The sequence below is a fragment of the Micromys minutus genome (genome assembly GCF_963924665.1).
Source record: "Micromys minutus genome assembly, chromosome: 20".
In the NCBI taxonomy this organism is placed as follows: Eukaryota; Metazoa; Chordata; class Mammalia; order Rodentia; family Muridae; genus Micromys; species Micromys minutus.
Window position 1 is genome coordinate 34727679 of NC_137955.1, and position 23583 is coordinate 34751261.

General features: G+C 35.0%; 1 protein-coding gene across 1 annotated transcript in view; it reads left to right on the top strand.

The window, feature by feature from the left end:
• LOC308433555 (cadherin-10) overlaps window positions 1-23583 on the top strand; it is a gene marked incomplete at both ends in the record, with an annotated part of 123770 nt that overhangs the window by 91673 nt on the left and 8514 nt on the right. Inside the window, 4 exons of the mRNA XM_080933649.1 lie at window positions 4990-5177; window positions 6805-7058; window positions 11815-11951; window positions 20268-20389. Of these exons, the coding sequence (XP_080789775.1) occupies window positions 4990-5177; window positions 6805-7058; window positions 11815-11951; window positions 20268-20389 (701 nt within the window). The remainder of the gene's footprint in view (window positions 1-4989; window positions 5178-6804; window positions 7059-11814; window positions 11952-20267; window positions 20390-23583) is intronic.

Genomic DNA, 23583 nt, shown 5'->3' on the forward strand with positions numbered 1-23583 from the left:
GTACACAGATTCCTACTAGTGCACAGACTCCTACTAGTGCAAAAACAAACTATCTACATCTCATGCTTATCACTTTGCTGCAGGTTGGGAGCTATATTCTTTTTTTAATTCTTTTTATTAATCATTCCATTCGTTTACATCTCATATGATATCCCACTTCCCAGTTATACCCTCCACCAGCCTGCCTCATCCCACATTTGCCCTCCTTCTCCCCTTTACTTGTAGTAGAGTGCTTCCCCACCCACCCTTTTCTGCTCTACCCCTTCAGCATCCCAGTATGCTGGGGCATCAAGCCTTCCCTGGAACAAGGGTCTACCCTCCGGTTGCTGTCAGGCAAGGCTATCCTCAGCTACATATGCATCTGGAGCTGTGGATCTCTCCATGTACACTATTTGGTTAGTGGTTTAGACTCTGGGAGACCTGGGTGGTCAGGACAACCTATGCTGTTCTCCAATGGGGTTGCGATCCCCTTCCGATCCTTGAGACCTTCTGCCAGCTCCCGAACCATATTCCCCGAGCTCAATATGATGGTTGGCTCCAAGCATCCTCATCTACATTGGTCAGTTGCTGGCTGGACCTTCTCAGAAACTGCCATACTAAGTTTCTGTTACCAAGCACCTCTTGACCACGGGAATAGTGTTGGGTTTGCTGTCTGCACACATGATGGATCCCCAGGTGGGGCAGTCTCTGGTTAGCTCGTCCTTCAGTCTCTGTTACAGTTTTTTTGTCCCTGTTCTTTTGCACAGGAACATTTCTGATTTAAAAGCTTTGAGATGGGTGGGTGCCGCGTTCCCTCGACCAGGGGCCATGGCTATCTACTAGAGGAGGTTTCTACAAGATCTCTTTTTCCTTCTCTGTGCATTTCAGCTAAAGTCATCCCGTTGGGTCCTGGGAACCTGGTGTTTCCCTGGTGTCTCGTTATCCCCAGTTCCTCATCTCCCCTGCTACACATTTTTGTTCAATTTTCTGACCATCCGTTGTTCTCTCACATCTCCTCCAGATCTTCATGCTGCCACCCTTATTTTCTGTAGCCCCATTCATGGTCTCCCTCTCCCTTTACCTTTCACAATCGTTTCTGTCTCCCCTCCATACAGGGATGAAGCATCCATGCCCTGGGCTTCCTTCCTTCTATGCTCCATATGATCTGTGGGTTGTATTATGGGCATTGTGGGCTTTGGGGCTAATATCCACTTATCAGTGAGTACATACCATGTGTGTTCTTTCGTGTTTGGGTAACTTCACTCAGGATATTTTCTTAGTTCCATCTATTTTCCTATGAATTTCAAGTAGATATAAGTATCTTCATTTTGTCTTTAACATATTTATACATTATGGCTCAGGAATATAATGTTCTTGTATTTGAGAACACCATAACTCATTAAAATTTTCTGAATTATTTTTCTGGTAAACTAAAACTATCATGTCTTGGTCAGAAAACTCATTAGAACAATCTAAAATGTCTTCTTACTAAGATTCAGGTAATCATGGGAGAATGTGAGAAAGGAAAATTGAAGACAAGTGGGCAGATTACCAATGTCAAATCTAGAAGAAAAGAAACAGAAAATTGTAGTACTGTGTGGGATACAGGGAAACAATAAAAAAAAAAAATACAACAGAGTGAGGTAACTCTTCTTGAGGTCAGATAATCATAACTAACTATAATTATGAAACAAACTATAATCGATGGGGTAAAATGAAATTTTCTTTCATTGATTTCCAAATAATAATGTGAAGCTATAGAAAATTAAGATCACCCATTAATAATGTCGGCTATGGTACTGTATGATGCAAAAATTACAGTGAAGATTTTTGATGAGGCATTCGATATTTGTACAAACTCCTGGCATTTTCGGTAAGAGGGCCATCAAATACACAAATTGTAAGGAGATGCATATTAACTTGACAGAGAAAAGGGGCAGGGACAGGGAAAGCAAGCAATCAGCAACTGCTTTCTTAGTCACCAGCCACTTGACACCCTGAGATACAGCTAAATACTGTGTAGAGAATGAAGTTGAAAATATTTACATTTAAAAAGTGTGCTCTGTGAAGAGAGAAAGACATAAAATGCGATGTTAAAAGTACCAGAAATGGGGAAAAAAAAGGCAGGTTAGACTAACAGTGTTAAATATCTGTTTATTTAGAGACATATTTAAAAATAAGTTGTGGGGTTTTTTTGTGTATGTGTTGACAACTTTTTTTTTTTTTTTTTTTTTTTTTTTTGCTTTTATTTGAACTCTTATTTCTCTGGTTGTAGGGTTAGTTTCTTCTGTCATAATCTTATGGTTACTACTCAAGCCATTCAGGTTTTTTCTTCTGTTTATAATTGTGTAAACTCATTAGAAGGAAGTAGCATCAGTAGTAGATTAGCCAAGTCAGAAGTGAAATCTTGATATCGCCATTGGGATACTGGAAGGACACATAAGGAAAGTACACATAGAACATCATGAATGAGACTATACTGAGTTCCAATGTTAGCTTGTAAGGGTGTCACTTGTAACATGGTTTATGAATAATATCTAATTGTAGGTGATTACTTGCCATTTATGTCTTTTGGGGTCTGTATTACAGCAATCAGAATGATATTCTCTAGTGCTATCTATTTGCTTGCAAATTTCATGATGTTTTTCATTCTAATAGTTGAATGGTATTCCTCTGTGTAGATGTATCACATTTTGTTTACCTATTCTTCAGTTGAGGGGCATCTAAGTTGTTTCCAGTTTCTGGCTATTATAAATAAACATCCTATGAATAGGGCTGAGCAAGTGTCCCTGAGGTATAGTGGGATATTTTTTGGGTATATGTCCAGGAGTAGTATAGCTGGTTCTTGAGGTAGAACTATTTCCAATTTTCTGAGAAACTGCAAAATGATTTCTAATGTAGTTGTAAAAGTTTTCATTTTTACCAGCAATGAAGGAGTGTTTCCCTTGCTCCATATCCTCATCATCATTTCCGGATGCTTTTGATTTTTATTTTAGCCAACATGATGCACAGGGATAAAGATGGAACAGATGAGGGAACATCCAATACACGACTGGCCCAAATTGAGACCTATCTCATGGGAGAGAGCCAGCTCTTGACACTATTAATGGTACTCTGCCATGCTTATATACAGGAACATAAATGTCTCCTAAGAAGCTTCATCCATGGGCATCTGTAAACAGATACAAAGAACCATAGACAAACATCAGTAGGAGCGCAAGGATTTGGGGGAAGAATAGCAGGATAGAACTGAGCAAGCCAGAGAGGTCAAGCAAACTACAAAAGGACTTACACAGTCAACTTACCTGAGCCTATGGAAGCTTCCAGATAATGAACCACTAACCAAAGGCAATGCACAGGCTAAACCAAGAACACACATGCATCTGTAGCAGATGTGCAGCTTGGTCTTCTGGTGGGTGCCCTAACAATTAAAGTGGGGTGGAAGGCCTGCCGTAGGATTCTTTTCCCTTCTCTGGACTACCTGGCTGGGTCTCATTCAGAGAGGTTTCGTCCTGCTCAGACTAGATGTCACAAGGTGGGTGATAACCTAATGGTCTTCCCTTTCTCTGAGGAAAAGAATATTGGGGTAATGAGATGACAGATTTGTAAAGAAGTGGCTGGGAGGAAAGGAGGAAGGGAATGAAATTGGGATCTAATGTGAACTAATAAAATAAACTTTGAAAAAAAACAACAAAAAATTGTCACTTATGATGAGACCCCATTTGTAGAATTGCATGGCCCCTGAAAGACCACATATCAAGAAAATCTTTTGGTATTTGGTTACCTCAATGATAATATTTGAGGATAATGGGGAAAGAATGTATCATATACATGTTAACATGAGGAAAATTTTAAGAAATGACAGAAAAATTTTGCTAGAAAAGAATATATTTAAGGCTTTCTTTACTGAAAATATTTCACGAAATAACCAAGGAGAAAAGACCTTAAGAAAGGAATACTAAGTCAATACCAGGATAATTTAATATGTCTGGATCTTATCATGTATACTAAAGAGTATTCAGCTTCACGGGCATATGGGTGCTATAATCAGAAGTGTTCTTGCAGCCGATTAACCCATCAGAAATTATAGTTTACGACCAGGTGTTAAAATATGACTCTCATTAGTGGTAGGGGATGTTCCTGCAGGAAGTGTACACAGGTACACCAAGGACTTTGATATATCCGTGTTTTGCTGCACAGTGAAAAAGCTTTTGTCAGAATCTAGTGTAGATACTCTGCAAAGGGCATCTTTTTTATTTCCAACAGAAACTGTTCGTTATTTTTGCTGTCACGAATACAAATGAGATCCTTATACCTTGTGACTGATTCTGTACAGTTCTGAACTGTTTTGATTTACAGCAGCTAAAGTAGATGTTAATACCTTCACATAGCATGGGAAAATATAAAGTACAAATATTCACTGCACATCAGGTGATTTGTTCTGATTACATAAACACATTCAGGAGCCTTTCATGGACCTGAACACTCTTCATCGAAATAAAATAAATTAATTTTCTAATTCAAAATTCCGGATACTATTAGCAGTTGATACTATTCATAAAGACATAGAAAGGACAGAACCCATAAAGTCCCACATTTTTCTTCTACCTTTAATAAGTGCCCTAAAATTATTAATTAATCTACATTTAAAGCAGTTGATACTATTCATAAAGACATAAAAAGGACAGAACCCATAAAGTCCCACATTTTTCTTCTACCTTTAATAAGTGCCCTAAAATTATTAATTAATCTACATTTAATATAGAGTGTAAATATAAATATACAGTATGATTTTCCATGCACTTTGTTTTAAATATTCTCTAAAAGTTTATGCATGTATATATGCATACATAAATAGATATATGTATGTGCATGCATGTGCATACATATGTGTGCATATGGTAATGTAGTTATATATTTATAGATAGATAGAGATAGATGGATAGATACATACACACACATACATGGATATGCATATTAACATTTATACACGTTCTTTGTTTGGTACAGACACCGTCCATCTTCGAGTTCTTGAATCCTCTCCAGTTGGCACAGCTGTGGGAAGTGTAAAAGCTACCGATGCTGACACCGGAAAAAATGCAGAAGTGGATTACCGCATTATTGATGGAGATGGCACAGATATGTTTGACATCATAACTGAGAAGGACACACAGGAAGGCATCATCACTGTGAAAAAGGTGTTCAGAGTCACCCAGAATGAGTATCTCTGTCGAGAGAGTAGACATTTCGTTGTGTACTATTTGCTCTTCCATTAGCTATGAAAGGAAACTACACTGGCGTGTTCAGTTGGGTTTTGCGTTACATGTAAATGAGAAGGCTCTGGTACAAGAGAGCTCTTTAGACACTCTGAGTATATGCCCTTATGCATAACGTGAAACCTGAAATTTGATCAGAAAACAGGCAAGATAATATATGTGTAATTATATTAATTAGCTACTCTAAAAGCAATGTTTTCTTAAAGAGCAGTTAATAGCTAATAATGGCAACATATCATCATAGTTGGGGCCATAAAAATAACATGCTATCCAGATGTATGAGCCAATAATTAGAGTTGCTAATAAAAAGAGACAGAACGGATTGGGACATAATTTAATTGTTCACATTTTCCCTTCTGTTCTATAAATTATATTTTTCTGCTAACATATGCTCATTGATGGAATTTAGAGGTAGCCAGGTTTTATTGCAGTTGGCTCCATCGTTACAAGAAAAGTAAGTAAAAGATCCAAATGAAATGTCATGAGAAGAGTAGCCATTGAGCTTTTGGTAACTCAGTTATCCTGAGACGCTATTGTCTGCACAGGACACACAAACACTTATTTCTCCAAGTGACTAGCAATACTAAAAAGCCAATTTTTCCCGTGACCAGGAAGTAGCATCAACTAACCAGGAATTAGCAATAATTAACACAGAATACCTGACTTTCTTGCATGTAAAAAATGTAAAAAAAAATGAGTAAGAAATATTTTGTGCAGTATTTATGGGTCAAGAGATTACATTTAAAATCTTTGATGTCTAAATTATCTCAATAACAAACGTTCCTTTTGTTTTATAATACATCATAAAATTGTATTCCCATAAAGTTGCTATGACTATTTCTTCCATGTTTTATAGTAGTTAGGTGATCATGAATAGGTCTTATAACTGCTGCAATTTTATTAGAGGTTGAAATACTATAACAACTTTGGAGTTCCATGAACCCATTACACTGATGTAAATACTTTGACCTAACTTTTTAAAGTTTAGGAATTGCTGCCTTAAAAAGTTGTGCTGCAATGTGTATGTCGTCAAGTACACATACACATAGAAGTTAACAACTTATCAACCCATTTTTGGATGATTATTTCTCGTATGAAATAAATTTAATATTCATCCAAATTTCTACAATAATCAAAGTAGTTTTCTTTGTCCCAAAGTATTGGACACCTGCACTTTTCAATATTACAGAAATATAGTCTATTTTTTTTTCTTTTTTACTAAAGAAAAACCTTAGGATCTTTATCTTCTTACCACTTTATTTTTTAAAAAAGGATACATATACAGATTTTTAAAGGCATTTTGGCATAACATTATATGAATAATTTTGTCAGTACTTAATTCTTTTTAGAGGTTTGATAGCATAAATTGAAATCCTACTAGTTACCATAAGCATAAAGTACATGTAGGATAGAACATAACATGGAAACAGATTTCTTGTTGGGTATAGATTAAGCATAATGATCTTAGGATTTTAAGTCCTGGTGTAACTTGAGAACAGCAGACATCCCTTTGCCCCAAATCTAACTAATGGCCTTTGTCCTTATATAGCCGCTTGATTATGAGAATCGAAGACTATATACTCTGAAGGTGGAGGCAGAAAATACCCATGTGGATCCACGTTTTTATTATCTAGGGCCATTCAAAGATACTACAATTGTGAAAATCTCCATAGAAGATGTGGATGAGCCTCCTGTTTTCAGTAGGTCCTCCTATCTCTTCGAGGTTCATGAGGACATAGAAGTGGGTACAATCATTGGCACTGTCATGGCAAGAGACCCAGATTCTACCTCCAGCCCCATCAGGTATTCTTTTGATATTTAAAATGGAAAGAAAAAGAGTTGAAAGCCATAGAGGAACCAAGAAATTCTCATTGCTTACAAGAGTTTCTCTGTAAATACTATCTAATTATGATGTTTACAAAATTGGGGGGATGTTTTGATTGGTTGTCATGGGCAGCACACATACCAGTTTTATGGATTTCTAGGATTTTTCTTTTCCATTATGTCATGCGTTGGAGTCATTAAAATGCTGACTATTTTGATCAATGATATAGATCAAAGAAACACAGTTGAATATATAATATATGCAAGCATATATATATATATATATGCATATATATATTGGCAGGCATACTCGATCTAAGCTTAAAGAAAAATTTTCTTCTAGTTTTGCTTCATTATTCTGTAGTTTAGTTTTCTTGTTTTACAGCTGTTTAAAAAATGTTTGAATCTTCCAGAAACCCCCAAATAACTTCTGTACTTTTTGGTTTTTCTTTCTATGCAGTTTTAAATGCACATTATATAGGGTATTGCTACTTAAAAGTGAGCAATGTTTAATCTATTCATTGGCATTCTTGGTGGTATATTAAAGAAATACCAGTATTGGTTTTCATTGTTCAGCATAAAAATGAGCATTTTCTTTAATCTGTTAGTCTGTTGTCAGTTTAGAATTTCATTCTTCTACCTAATTCACAGAAATCTGAATTTGCATCCATGCGACACAGTCAAGTATGAGTTCAAATGTTTGCTTTGTAATTTCTTAGTGACCTCTTATGAATTGTTTATCTTTAAAATGAGAAGAACCTTCAGTTTCAAGTTTCATGGACCTCTGAGTGTTCTCAAGTGAACAATTCTATTTTCTTTGCCAGTCTTCAAGAGTAATTGTACCAAGCAGAAAGCAATATATTTCTCTATGTAATTTATTCGTATAGTTTATGCAAATACATTGTCTTCTATTTATGCATTTCACCACAAGTTATGTAGTGGCAGAAAAAAAAGATATGTGTACAAGATGATCACACAGTGCTTCCATCTGCCAGCTTAACTTTTCCACAAGTGTTTTTCCTAGATTCCATTTCAAAATTGCTGTTCTATGGATCATCTTTTCTTTAAATTGTCTTAGAATCGCTGATGTAGATACTAAATTTTGCCCATTAAATACTGAATTTTTTTATGCCAGAGACACAACTGGAATAGGCCATGCTCTTGGGTCCAGCTTTCAAAGCAAATTTTTAAACATGATGTTTGGTGTTGCCTGTTGGTTTGAAAACAGTCTCTGTGTGCCTCATATTGATCACAGCTGTACAGCATATCAAGTGAGGCCATCAAAGTTATGATCTTCATGATTTTACCTTTCTTTTTTTTAACATCTTTATTTTACAAAACAAAGATAAATGTACAGATTTCAAGCATTTTTTGCGTAAAATTATACAATACATTTTTGTCAGTATTTTTTTTCAGATTTTAAAATAATTTTTACATAAATCTATATGAATAGTCAGTACTTGATCTTTTTAAAGGTTTGACTGTATGCATCGAAAACCCAATAGTTACAATGAGCACAAAGTACATGCAAAACAAAATGTAACATGAAAATAGTCAAAGTTTTCTTGTTGTGTAAAGATTATTTTGTTTTGTTTTGTTTACTTTATTTCTTGGACTTCCTAAATCTAGGTCTTCTGTCTCATGCCTCTTGACTCAGGCTATACAGTTCTGGAGTCAAACACAGAGCTTTATCTATGCTATGCAAGAATCCTGCCCAAATATTTTATATTCTAGAAATATATGTGTACTAGTTTTGAGGGTTAAATTTCAGCCATGTCATACTGTCATAATAACAAGATGTTTCTAAACACCATAAAATGGGTTTGTGTCTTCATATAGACTCATCATTATATGTAAATATCTATCTGGGCATTTACCAAAAAAGGAAAATGTTAAAGGACAATGTTCATCTAAGTTCTAGTGAAAAACTGTTTGCATCTGCCAGCTATAATGGTCTGCAGGACAGTGGCTTTACTCCATGATGATTGTGGTATTTTTTTTACATAGTTCTACCCTAGATATAGAAAATGCAAACAAAGTTATGACTTAGACAGAACCTAAAGATACATATCTTATATAAATGTAAATATGTCTTTCTATACATGAATATACATGCTTTATATATCAAATTAGTTCATCTTCTTGGTGGAAAAAATATTTAGAAAAAAATCTGTCTTTACTGAATAGGTACAAAATTTTCATCATGTATTCCCGTATATTTACATTATTATAGGAATTGGAAGACATCTGTAGGTGATATAATGGATAGAAATAGTTATAAAAGAATATTATGCTGACATTGAGCAAGTTAAAATTATATTTTATGTGCCACCATCCATTTAGATTATATTAAGAGTTGTAAAACATCTAGAAGTAATTAAAAACTTACAGGATATTTTTATAGTTGTGTGAATGTTATTATATCTTATATTTTGGTATCAACACCTGAGAGACTTGATGTCAACAGAACTAATCTCTCATTATGTTAGCGGAATATTATAGATATTAAGAAACAATATACCATCAAAACAATGTATTTGTTAGATGGTTTACATTATACATGATATGAATGTTGTCATTTATTGTGAATTATTTACACATAAACCAAAGAATTTTGCTTAAGCTTATCCTAAAAATGATTTAAAGAAGCAAAGTGAAAATTGCCACAGAATTTGCCAATAAAAATAGAAATAAAAATGTTATGAATCATATTTGAAAAGGCAGATCTATGATGCTGAGATGGTTCAGCGAACAGGCACTCTTCCGGCCAGACTGATGACTAGAGTTCAAGTCTCAGGATTGCCATGATGAGACAAAAGATTATTAAATCATTAATAATCCAAGAGCTAAGATAATAGCCTTCTGGCAATTTTGGTACTCACAGATCATTATGCTTAATCTAAACTCAACAAGAAATCTGTTTCCACGTTATGTTCTGTCCTACATGTACTTTATGCTTATGGTAACTAGTGGGATTTCAATGCATGCTATCAAACGTCTAAAATAATTAAGTACTGACAAAAATATTTGTATAATGTTATGCCAAAATGCCTTTAAAAAATGTGTGTATGTATTTTAAAAAAAAAAGTTGTAAGGGGAAAAAAGGAACCCAAGGGCTGTGGGTTATCCTGTGATCTCCATATATGCACTGCAGCATGTCTACATACACAGAGACACATACGCACACACAGAAACACAAATAAATAAAAAGATTTATTTTAATGCAGATTTCTTATGTCTACTTTCAAGATACTGCCAAATAATTTTCCACCTTATTCTATTCACTTTTAAATTAAGGTAAATATCAAGAAAAAACACACATAAATTTAATTGAGATTAGCCAGTGAGATTAGCACTACTCTTATTCTGTTTTATGTATTAACCAACACATTTCAACTTTATGGCTTTCTTCTTCACAAGTAACGGACTTTCCAGTTTTCCAACATACTATGTAATTCAGTAAACTATTTTATTTTGATTCATAGTTGTGGATTGTTCTCATGTTTGAACATATTTTTCACTCAGAGAAGTTTGCACAGGAGAGTCAAATAGTATTCAGTGAGTGTCAGTTAAAATCTTGCCGACTGGAGAAATACTGGCAGTTGGCTTGATAATTCCTTATTTCTTGTTTCAACTTTGTAATGAAACAATTTAAAATAAACTGTCAAAAATGGAGAGGATTAATACAGGGTGGTATAAATTATAAGGTTGCAAACCACTTTGATTATCATGAACACTCATGGAAGACTAAAGGAAGGAGGCAAATTTTTAACTTATCTTTTTATTTGCAAATTATTTCAGGTGTGGTGATAAAATTTTGCTTTATTTGATTATCACATACCTGTAATTTATAAAAAAAAATAACTATTTCTGTTTACCTTGACTGTGGCACCCTTTTCACTTATGCTGGCATTATGTTTTCAAGTGACATGTATTATGATGCCTGACATCAGTTTTCAAAAAGATCAATTTCTTTTAACATGAATATTTCCCTCTTTACAGATGCGTAAGAATTGGTTTCTCTTTCTTTCTTTCTTTCTTCCTTTCTTTCTTTTTTTCTTTCTTTCTTTATTTATTTATTTATTTATTTATTTATTTATTTATTTTTAGTCTTAGGTCTTCTTTGTTTTTATGACTTTATTTAAAAAACAGAGATACATGTACAGATTTTTAAAGGCATTTTGGCTTGCTGAACTGTCTTGATTTTAAAAGGCCTTAAGGCATTTGTTTTATAATGTACACGAGATTAAGAACCTGAAGCTAGATTGATATCACAGATCATCAGTTGGCAATGTATTGTATAGATGAAAGCAATGTTGCCTCCAATTCTCATTAATAAGGAGACTAAGTTTCTAGTGTTGATCATTTATGGTGGGCAATAGTAGTATTTCAACATAAGAAGACTTCGTTGCTGAGTACAGTTTCTTGACAATGAAACTACATGTGACACTATTCTGTGTCCCAAATACATCCAAATTAGTTGACATTATGCGGCAACAGGTGATAGTTTAAATAATGGACATTTGCAGAACTTGTGTATCTATGCAAAATAAAGTCCAAGTTCACTTTATAGCCTGGAGTAATAAATGGGCATTAGTTTCAATTGCTGAAACAGATTATATCCTACGTGTGGTTTTATATAATTTTCAGTGAATCTATAACTTTGTATTTTACTATTTGTCTTTGCAAACAATCAATATTGTTGTCATATGTTTTCTTTGTTATCTATCTTTAGATTTACATTAGATCGCCATACTGACCTGGACAGGATCTTTAATATTCATTCTGGAAATGGATCACTTTATACATCAAAGCCGCTTGATCGTGAACTCTCTCAGTGGCACAATCTTACCATTATAGCTGCAGAGATCAGTAAGAAATTATAATTAATGAATATTTTACTTTTAAAATCATTTTCTTTTTGCATTTTAATATATTTGTATGTATATTTTATGTTGAAATAGTTCTCCATATAACCATTAAATTCCAATGTACTTTTTAAAAATAACTTTTTAAATGTCAATTTTTTCATCATTTCCTTTATTTTTAAACTGAGCTACATAACAAAATATATTGAAGCTATAATAAAATGTTATCTGTGCTCATTTGGGTATTTTGACATGCCTTGAGTACTGAATTGCCTAAATCTCTTTTTTATGTCTGATGCAGATTTGTTTAGTTTTATTTTGTTTGGTTTGGTTTTTATAACATTAGGTGTTGTAACAACATTCAGTACATATTTTATTTTATCATTCTGCTTTTTTTAAGTTGCTTTTAATATCGATTGGTTATTTCTTTAACTTATTGTGTACATTTAAAAGTTTGCTGTACTTGTAATATTTTCTTTAATTTTTTAGCATCATATCACTTGTTCTACTGAAATTCATTCATGTTCTTAATAACAGCATTTACCAATTTTTTTCTATTTTAAGTATAGGATTTATTGTCAGAGATTCCCTTAATTTATTCTTCCTCTGGAAGGTCTTTATTTCTCCTTTGATGGTGAAGAAAACTTTTTTTCATTTTCTTTTATTTAATCTTTTTTTACAGTCCAGATTTTGTTCCCATCCTGGACCACCCTCTCACTGTTCCACATCCCATACCTCCTCCTCCCATCTTCATGAGTATGTCCCCACCTCCCAACCCCACCCCATCAGACCTCCCTGAGGCCTCCAGTCTCTTGAGGGTTAAGTGCATCTTTTCTACATTCAGACCCTGCAGTCCTCTGCTGTATATGTGTTGGGAGCCTCATATCAGCTGGTGTAGACAGTCTAGTTGGTGTTCCAGAGTCTGATAAAATATCTTGATCTTGATTGGCAGTTGTTTTCTATCTAGATATGAACACATCACCTTTCCAAGCCCTCTTGGCCTTTAGAATTCTTGCTGAGCTATCTTCTAGTTGTCTGCTGCATTTGCCTCTAAATTTACTTGACACTACTCTCTGTTGCAGATAATAATATTCTCTCTGTTATAAGCTTTTAACAATTTAACTATGTCATGGTGAAGTACATTTATGATCATGTAAGTTAGAAGATATAAATTTAGACTCTAAATGCTTCTTAAACGTGGATAGCCAAGATTTTCCTCAGATTGGGGGAGTTTTCTTATTTTGCTTTCCTAAAGAGGTTATTTACACCCTCAAATTATAGACCTTCTCCTTCAGATACACTAATAATTGACATGCTTATTTAAGAATACCATGCAGCTCTTACATTTTCTTTTTCTCCTTCTTGGTTGTTTGTTCTTTCTGTCTCACACTAACAATTCAAAACGTGTTTCTTGAGCTCTGTTATGTTTTCTTAGGCATTGTCTAATCTCTTCCTGAAGCTGTCAACTAAATTTTCTGTCTGACTTTTAAAGTGTCTTATTTTCTCTCAGGTCCATCCATTCCCTTTTAGATGTGTGGCTGGCTTTAGTCCATTTAATTATTTGTAGTGTTTATTCATCTGTCTTGTGTTTCTATATTGAGACTTGTGTAAACTTTGAGATTCGCATTAATTTATGCTGCTATATGATTTATTAATAATTAGCCTTTTTAATATTTTAATTTAATTAATAATAGCCTTATTAATAATTTCCTCTATTAATGAATATCAGGGTGGGGTCATCAGTCCTGGGTTTGATTGACAGTACTGTGAGGAATCTAAGTCTGGGTAGAGAAAAAAGCATGTACAAAAACAATGGGATATAAAGAAGTTGGGCACTTCATTTCTTTGTCAAGTAAAATCCAGTGCTGGGTGTTTCTCATCATGTTATAAAGGTCAAGGCTTATGTCCCAACATGGGTTTTCCTCATTCTACCTGATACAGCAGAGCTAAAATTAGAAAGTAGCCAGTTGCAAGTTCACAGGACCATAGCAAGGCAAGATAGTGGCATAGATTGCTTTGAAGATCATTAAATTAGAATTTCTCTTGCTAATATTTGTATTAGCCTCATCTTACTGAAGAGCGGGGTCTGTGGAGATTTTGTAATTTTACAGTCACCCTGCCAGAAGCAGAAAACTGGGAATCAAATTGCTTAAATGATTTCTAGATCTAACACTTTATTTGGTGCTTGCTTTAAACCAAAAAAAAAAAAAAAAAAAAAAAGAAAGAAAGAAAGAAAAAAATCAATAGTTTATCCAATTAGAAAATGGCAAGTTAAAGTCTGAGATGAATCTATTTTTTAAATTGCTTCAGATATCGTTCCCAAAGAGACGAATGTGTCATTGTCTGTAGAGGCCTGTGTCATTGTGTAGTAGACTGTTGAAAGGCATTATGGATTCAGATGTGACATCACATGCCCAATGTTCAGAAGGCCAGAAGGCTAAATCAGAGTGATGTTGGGGAAGCCCTTCCACAAACGACAAAAATATTATCAAACCCTAAAGAAAAAACAAAAGAAAAAATCATTACAGATGTTGAGAGTTGGTGGCAACAGAGCCTTAAATTAAATATAAAGTCTGTTACACAGCAAAGGAACTAAAACAGCCACATAGCCATGCTTCTGCAAACCTTCTCACAGCACCCAACCCCTTGCTGAATCAATTGTAAGGCTAAAGCAACTCTGTATACTTTTAATAAGAAGCCTCAACTTTCAGTTGAGCCATGCTGAGAAACTGCCTACAAGTTCCACGCATGTAATGCTGAGTCAATAGAACCATCAAGTCAGAGATATTGGGGGCAATTATTACAGACCCAGACCAGGTCTGAGTCACCCAGAGTCGCAGAATTGTGTCAGATACCTTTTAAAAGCTTCTAACTAAAATAATGAATTGAGCCTCATCCTCCTAGCTAGGATCTGAAATAGAGATTCACACTTGCCTTCTCCAAAGATGACGCTTCGTTTAGAGAGTTATAAATGGCCGTGTCATTTGAGTCCATCAATTTTAAAACATATTTCTTTTCCTTTAAGGAAAACTGTTTCTCTGTCTTCACCCAGATCTAATGAGATCCGATTTGGAGCTTCTAGAATCTGATTGTTTGTGCTGTCTGCTCAACTCAAGATCCTTATTCAAGCTCACTGAGCTTGGAATTGCATTTTCTATTTCAGATACTTTGAGAAATTTAGCTTCTAAAGCTAGTTGAAGTAATTATGATTCTGTAAAAAGCTAAGCCAATTACTTCTTAAGTGCTAAGCCGGTTCTTGCCCTTAAGTGAAACCAATCTGTGGAGGAAACGTTGGAAATGCCCACCTGCCAACCGTATGTAGCCAGGGTCCCATTATGCTGTTCTGGGCATTGAATGCCATGGGGGTGGAAGGAAGAACCACACAGATACAGGGCGATTGTTTCACTAGTCTTTAAACACTGGTTTGATGGTAAATGTGTCCCATACCAAGCCTGAGCAGAACAGCAGTGTTTGTAAATGAAGCTTTTACAGAAGTGTTTCTTGGTCCTCCCTCTAACAGTTTATTTCTATACAGCACAGTAAAGATCACATCTTGTGACAAATACGGTCGGCCTTGGGTAATTATTCAGTGCATTATTCCATGGCAAAATTCTTTTTCTTAAAGTATTCTAAAATGCCAGGTGGAGAATGAAAAACTCTAAAATTAAGGTCACAACCAGCGACTTCATATTAATTTTGGGTTTTAGAACACACAGGAAGCCAGAGAGTTCCTATACTTACATCTGAAATCTGGCGATTGCTTATGATAATCCATATATAAATAATATATATTATTTATATTAAAAAATCGTTTAACACATGCAGAACAGTTAGGTTTTTTGAAACCTCCAAGAATCAAGAGAATGATTCCAGCTTGTTTCTCTTTGGATGACTGAAAAAGATTATGCATACATAGGAACTGCCTTACTTGTGGACACACATCCTGCAAGCCTTTATTGCTCATGCCTTGTTGTTATAGTAGAGTTTCCCTGGAGGATTCTGAGGGAGATTCAGGTGGTAAATATAAGACAGCTGCTATTCAGTATGATTCTTCCTTGGAATGCTTTATATTTTTATTTATACAGAAGCTGTAGCATCTGCCAGCAAAAAAGATTAGTGTAAGCACTGTTTCCTGAATAGATGACTCCAGGCCTTATGTTTTATAAAGCACATTCATCCCTGTGGATTTAGCTTTTGATTCAAAGAACCTTGAGTTATTTAGAAAGAGCTGAAGAGTCTCCCTATTGTGTTTGAGAAGGGTCTCAGAAAGCAATTTCCTACCTATAAAATTTTTTTGTCTCTCCCAATGCCATAAGCATAATTAGAAAGCAGAGCTTGCAACACAAGTTAATAAAAATAAATATTTTGCATGAATCTCACTCTATCAGTAGATAAAACAGCACATCCTTCCACTCTTCTCCATAGCAACACCAGGAGATGAGGGTCCACTCCTACGGGCAAATATCACTAAGAATTAGAAAACAATCTAAGAGTAAGGAAACACTGAAGGACAGCATTTGTTTCTGTTTTTGTTTTTTGTTCATTTGTGGTATTTCTTTTTTTCTACTTCCTGTCTACATATTCATCAGATCCATGCAAATGGAGGGAAACTGTTGGCCTTGTTTGTAACTTTTCCTTGTATGTATATTTTATTGTGCTGAAAATTAGTAAAAACTTCTATGCAATAGAAGGAAATGAACAAGATATGTTTCCTTTCTAAAAGTGACTTCAGTGGTAATATTTGAACTATACTGAGGTCCAATCTGAGATCTGATGCTTTGTTGAAAAGATTTTTATTAAGTCAAACTCTTGTGAGAGCTGAAGTTCTACATTGATATGTATATCATAAACTGAGGACGAGGAAACCTGGAGTATACTGAGGAAAGGCAGCATACTTGAGTGGTAAATCTGAGAGCCAACAAACCTCAGCCTGACTCTGGAGCCCAGACCGTCAACTATACAGTATCCTACCCTGTATTGTGTGCAGGAAGTATGCGAAAAGTCAGAAAGTAAATTCTGCTGGTTGAATATATAATTAAGAAGGTTCAGGTAAGTTTGAAAAGGAGGTGAATTTGAATTAATATTTTTTTCATGGCAAGAAGGGGAGGTAATTATAGTTCAAATTATTCACAATGCTGTGCTCTTTCCTTTATAGTTTTTTAGCCTTATAAACTCACCTGATTATAAGAATCATTAATTTGGTAAAAACACAGTATATTGAAAGGTTAGTAAAATCTTCCAAATTTTAATATATGCTACATTTGCACTGAATAACACTTTTACGTTTGTATTTGTGAAAGAAAAAGAAAAATATTAGGAAAAAATCAATAAAACAAATATCAATTATATTAATAATTATTTTGCCCAGATTTTTAAGACTAGTGCTAAACTAGTGTTTATTTTGACTTTGCCTCATCTTGTCTTTAAAATTTTTATTTTCTTATACCTAAGAAGTTGAATGTCACACACTAACATGTGATATATTATCTTATGTATACATATTACATATAACTTTGATCAGTTTCCCAAAACACGTCTCTTTTTATCTTTTTTATTGGATATTTTATATATTCACATTTCAAATGTTATCTGCTTTTCATCCCTCCCATCCCCTCTCTTCTGTTTCCATGAAGATGCTCTCACTCCCAACCACCCACCCCCAGCTCATCACCCTAGCATCCCCTACACTGGGGAAAGGAGCCTTCACAGGACCAAAGGCTTCTCCTCCTATTGATGTAGACAATGCCATCCTGTGCTGCATATGCATCTGGAGCCATCTGTCACTCTATGTGTACTCTTTGGTTGGTGTTTAAGTCCCTGGGAGCTCTTGGGGGTTTGGTTGCTTGCTATTGTTGTTCTTCCCATGGGTTGCAGACCATTTCAGCTCCTTCAGTTCTTTTTCTGGCTCCTCCATTGGGATCCCCATGGTCAGTTAGGTGGCTAGCTGCAAGTATCCTCATCTGCATTAGTATGGCATTAGTAAGGCTCTGGCAGAGACTCTGAGGAGACATCCATTTCAGGCTCTTGACAGCCAGCAATAGTGACTGGGTTTGATGGCTGCATATGGGGGGATCCCCAGATAAGACTATCTCTGAATGATCTTTTCTTCAGTCTCTGCTCCACTATTTGTCCCTGTATTTCCTCCCATGAGTTTTTGGTTCTCTCTTTTAAGAAGGACTGAAACATCCACAATTTGTTCTTCCTTCTTTTTGAGCTTTATAGGATCTATGAATTGTTTCTTAGGTTTCTGAGCTTTTAGACTGGTATTTATTTATCAGTGAGTACATACCCTGTGTGCTCTTTTCTGACTTGGGTACCTCACTCAGGATATTTTCTATTCTCATCCATTTGCCTAAGAATTTCATGAAGTCATTATTTTTAATAGCTGAGTAGTACTCCATTGTGTAAATTCACCACATTTTCTGTATCCATGCCTCTGTTGAAGGACATCTGGGTTTTTTCCAGCTTCTGACTATTATAAATAAGGCTGCTATGAACATAGTGGAGCATGTGTCCTTGTTAGATGTTTGAGCATCTTTTGGACTTATGCCCAGGAGTGGAAGAGCTGGGTCTTCAGGTAGTACTATGTTCAACTTTCTGAAGAACCTCCAGACTGATTTTCAGAGTGGTTGTATCCGTTTACAACCACACCAACAATGGAGGAGTGTTCCTCTTTCTCTGCATCCTCACCAGCATTTGCTGTCACCTCAGTTTTTGATCTTAGCCATTCAGATTGGTATGAGGTGGAATCACAGGTTTGTTTTGATTTGCATTTCCCTGATGACTAAGGATATTGAACATTTCTTTAGGTGCTTTTCTCCCCAAAACACTTCTAATTACCTTTATTATGAACTTTGAAAATGCTTGATTTTTGAAAAACACATTAGTTTTTTCTGTAGTAGCCGTTGTGTGGAATAGCACATCGGAAGGCTTTTTTTTTTTTCCTTAGGATATATTAATCCATCCTGCTCATCCTCCTTCATTCCCTCCCTTCTCAAAAGCTGCTGAAAACCATGATGCTTCACTCAGTTTCTATGCCATCAACGTTTTCACACAATGAGTTTCTTCAGTCATGTGGCACCTGTCCTTATACTTGCCCGTTTATGACGATTCCCGCACCCATCCACATTCTCTTCTAATATCTAATTCCATTCTATCTATATCTGTTGATCATTTTGTTTTTTTTTTTTTTTTTTTTTTTTTTTTTGTGCACCCTGTTGTCTCTTTCTAATCCTAACTTGATGGGCATTATGCTTTTTGACTCTTGCAAATAACAAACCTGCCTAGAATACACAAGATACAGATAATGCCATTATGAAAAATACGAGGGTACAACTAAGTCTAAGATAAGGAAACATGTTTTTACATTTTATTCATCAATCAAACTCATAAATAGAATTCATATTTCTTTTTGACCGATTGGATGCTCTTAATTTCACCATTTTAAAATATAACTCTGTTGTTTTGGAGCTCCTTTGCATAGAATGAGTTGAAATGCAAAGTCACTTTTAGAGCTAGTGAGATGGCTAAGTTGAAAAAGGCATTTAGTGTCAGGCTCTGGGTTCCACTGGGTGGAAAAGAACTGCCAATCACAGGTTAGCTTGTGCATACCACCACACTTTGTGGCATGCTTGGGCTCACACCCATGCACACAAAATAATAAATAAAAATGAAATAAAATACATGAACAAGTCAGGTTTAAGAGTAAGGATAACAAAATGTTAATAAAATATTTACACAATGGTATGTTACTCTAACTTTTCTAATTAGTTAATTAAACTAATAGTCATGTAGTCTTTTTTCCAACTGGAGATTTTAAAGTAGCTGTTAATTTTTTTTATTATTTATTTATTTACGTTATAGAAGTAAACAAGGTGGTAGGGTCTAGGACTTCGTGACTTTAGCCAAGTATCTAATCTATTTCAAAATTCAACTTCGTCTAAAAAAATGGTTAAAAAACAAAAAAATTAAGTGGCATTGCTCTGCATAGCAAGGATTTAATAAATAATTATATAATTCCATCTTATATTTGGATAGTAGAGAAACACATATAATATAAACTCAATTACATTGTATCGTACTTTTAAAAGAACATTTAACAATAATACCAGTATTCTTGTGCTCAATAATAAGGGAATTCGTGACTCTTTAATTGGGCTGGGTAGTAATTTTCTTTATTGTATTTGTTTCTTCTGTAAGAAGAATAGACATGACGCTTATTTGTAGGTGAGCACTTAGTGTCCATAAGATTCCTGTCTAAATTGAATCCTGCACATAAGTATGTTTTCCTAATCATTTATTTTTTATTTCTTCTTTCTAGATAATCCTAAAGAGACAACCCGTGTGTCTGTTTTTGTGAGGATTTTGGATGTTAATGATAATGCTCCACAATTTGCTGTGTTTTATGACACATTTGTGTGTGAAAATGCCAGACCAGGACAGGTAAGCAATTGCTCAACTCCACTTAAAGATGGATTTAGCTGTGTGTAAATGGGTTTTTGTCAAAATCCTGGAAAGTTGAAAGTACTTTAACAGTCAAGTTAACCAATGTATTTGCCAAGTTGTAGTGCAATAAAAATATGATAAAATTTTACTCTCTAATAGTAAAATAATAATAATAATAATAATAATAATAATAATAGTATATTATCTTTCCCATAAAAGTTGAGGTGAATGTAATAGCTTTTTTCACATAGAATTAAAATTTTTATTTTAAAATATATTATTTTATATTATATAGTTATTATAAATTATAATTATATATTGTATATATATTATTTGTATATACTAGGATAACCAATTACACACTTCAAAATTTTGAATAACTGGAATGTGATTTTTATTTTATTTATTTATTTATCTTTTGTTTATACACTCAAGATTTTATTCCACTCCTGGTCCACCCTCCTACTATTCCACATCCAATATTTCCTCCCCTCTCCACCCCAGTCTCCAGAGGATTTCCTTATCCAGCCTACCCCACCAGACCTCTAAACCCCCTGAAGCCTCTAGTTTCTTGAGGGTTAGGCGCATCTTCTCTGACTGAACCCAAACCTGAGAGTCCTCTGCTGTATATGTGTTGGGGCCTCATATCAGGTGATGTATGCTGCCTGGTTAGTGATCAAGTGTTTGAGAGATCACAGGGATCTAGTTTTATTGAGACTGCTGGTCTTCCTATAGGGTTGCCTTCTTCCTCAGCTTCCTCCAGCTTTTCCCTAATTCAACCACAGGGACCAGCAGCTTCTGTAGATTGGTTGGCTGCAAATATCTGCTTCCAGTTGAACATGACTCTTTCAGCTGCTTGTTGGGTCTTTCAGAGGGCAGTCATGATAGGTCTCTTTTTATGAGTGTTACATAGTCTCAGTAATGGTGTCAAGCCCTGGTGTTTCCCCTTGAACTGGATGCCCTTCTGGGCCTGTCTCTGGACCTTCTTTTCTTCAGGCTCAGTATTAAGAGCAAACACTGGAATCTGCTCTGTGTCATTGACCCAATATTAATACCTGTTTAGTATAATGGAAGTTGGTGTTAGTATGGCTTTTATAGTCAGAACCTAGACCTTCACAGCTCCAGCTAGTTGGTCTCCGCCACATGTTCTAAACCCACCAGTTATATCAAGTGGTAACAATGAAAGGCAGAGAAATCAACCAGTAAGAAAGAAAGGCAGAGAAACAAGAAATAAGAAACAAAAACCATTTATTCACCATAGCCAAGTTAAAACGAAGAACCAAATAAAAAGGGCCAGTGGTGCCCAACTGATCCATCTTTGGAATCCCAACATGAAATTTTGGTTGGACGTAATGAAGCAGTCTGGTCCAGTATGGCCCCGCCTGCTCACTGGCAAGACCTTGTCTCAGTTTCAGTTTCTTATCTAAGGTGGTCTGTGAGATAGTCCAAATATGGAATCTATTTTGTGGTGGCAAGTTTCTCCTGTGACTAGCACAGAAGACATTTTCTTCTCCATGATGAGATTCCTGGGAAGTTTCTAAATTAGTCTACTGTATCCATAGTCTGATAGCCCAAGGACAGAGTAGGAATAACTACTCAGAATATCCTTATTGCTGAAGGCTGGGGACAGTGAGACTCAGGAAAGGCATAGACAGTACACAGGATCACTGAAACAATCAATATTGGGATGTATGTGAACATATTTTGAAGCAATGCACCCAGTTCATTCACTTCTGGATTGCCTCTGTTTTCCCTCAATGTGGCAACACTGAAAATATTTAATGACTTCATTTTAATCCTTTGAAGAGTTCTTCCTACATCAGCTTTGTTTGGAGTTATTTAAATAATTTTCTCAGTGGACTCATTTTGTTATTTGAAAAGCTCTGGCATGTATGGCTGAAAGAAATGCTCTTAATTGGCTTGAGTGCTATCTTCATAGAAGGAAGCTACATATTATAAATAATAATTGGGCATCAAAAGCATTTTATTAGAGATAGAGAAGCCATTGAGAATCTGTGTTGTATTTTGACATCATTTAGTGCTTTTATAAACATCAATGTCATTGTTATATTTTTATGCAAATTGCATGGCAGAATAACTCAAGTTATTCTCGTGAATATTATAATGGGAATTCAATAGCTTGTCTATTATTTGAAAGACTTAAATTACTGCAATTGGATTTTTTTACTTGAAATGTTATGGAAATGTTTATTTCTGAATATTAAAATAACTTAGGTGCTTCTAACTTTCTCCGTAATGAAGCAGAGTTTACCGTAAAAGTAACATTCCAAATAATCCTTGGCCCGGCAGGCTCAGCATGATTTAAGTTAAAATCTCGGCTATAGGTGATGAATTATCCACTTTCCTACTACTACAGTCACTGCTCACTCCATGATTATTCATTTTGAATTTTCAAGAAATATCCTCCAGGATAGTTGAGTCACAAACAATGATACACTGAGGAATTCAAAATGTTCAGAAGAAGGGATACTGCATGTCACTTTGTACTTCCTGGTTCACTGTAGCTAACCCACTGCTTCGTGACTTTCTGAATACTTCAAGATAGTTAACGAAGAAAAATAATCAAAAAAGATGTTTAAAAAATTATTTACCCAGTCATAACACATTTAATATTAAGAATATGAGTAATCCTTTTCTAGCTGCTCACATGTGCACATATTAACCATTTTTCTTCAGATTACTTTGTTTTAGTGTGATTGCATTAATAGTGGTTTTGTTTTAACAAAGTTATATATACAAAATCAACAATTGTCTTTTATGGCATTGTCAGTATTCCAAGAACTTGAGAAACTGAGACAGGGGCATCACAAGTTCAAGGTTTTCTCACCTACAGAGTATGCTGAAGGACAGCCTGGGCTACATATTACCTCTCAAAAAGCAAAATCATGGTGGGAATGAGAAGTCTATGGTTTCAGAAGCCAGGAGAATTAAATTAACAAAGAAAAAGTGGTTAGTCTCTAAACTTCCTCACTAAACCTTGAGCATTCAGACCTCTGTGCATCTTTGCCTTATTTATTGAGTACCTTAAACCAAACTATAGCCCTATAATTTAAGTATCCCTTAAAAAACATTTATGTCTATAGCACGGGGTATAATTCTGCTCATTTGGTGTGTAGACAATTAGTAAGTCAGAAATAAAACTGTGTACCACCACATTTTCCTTTGCATCC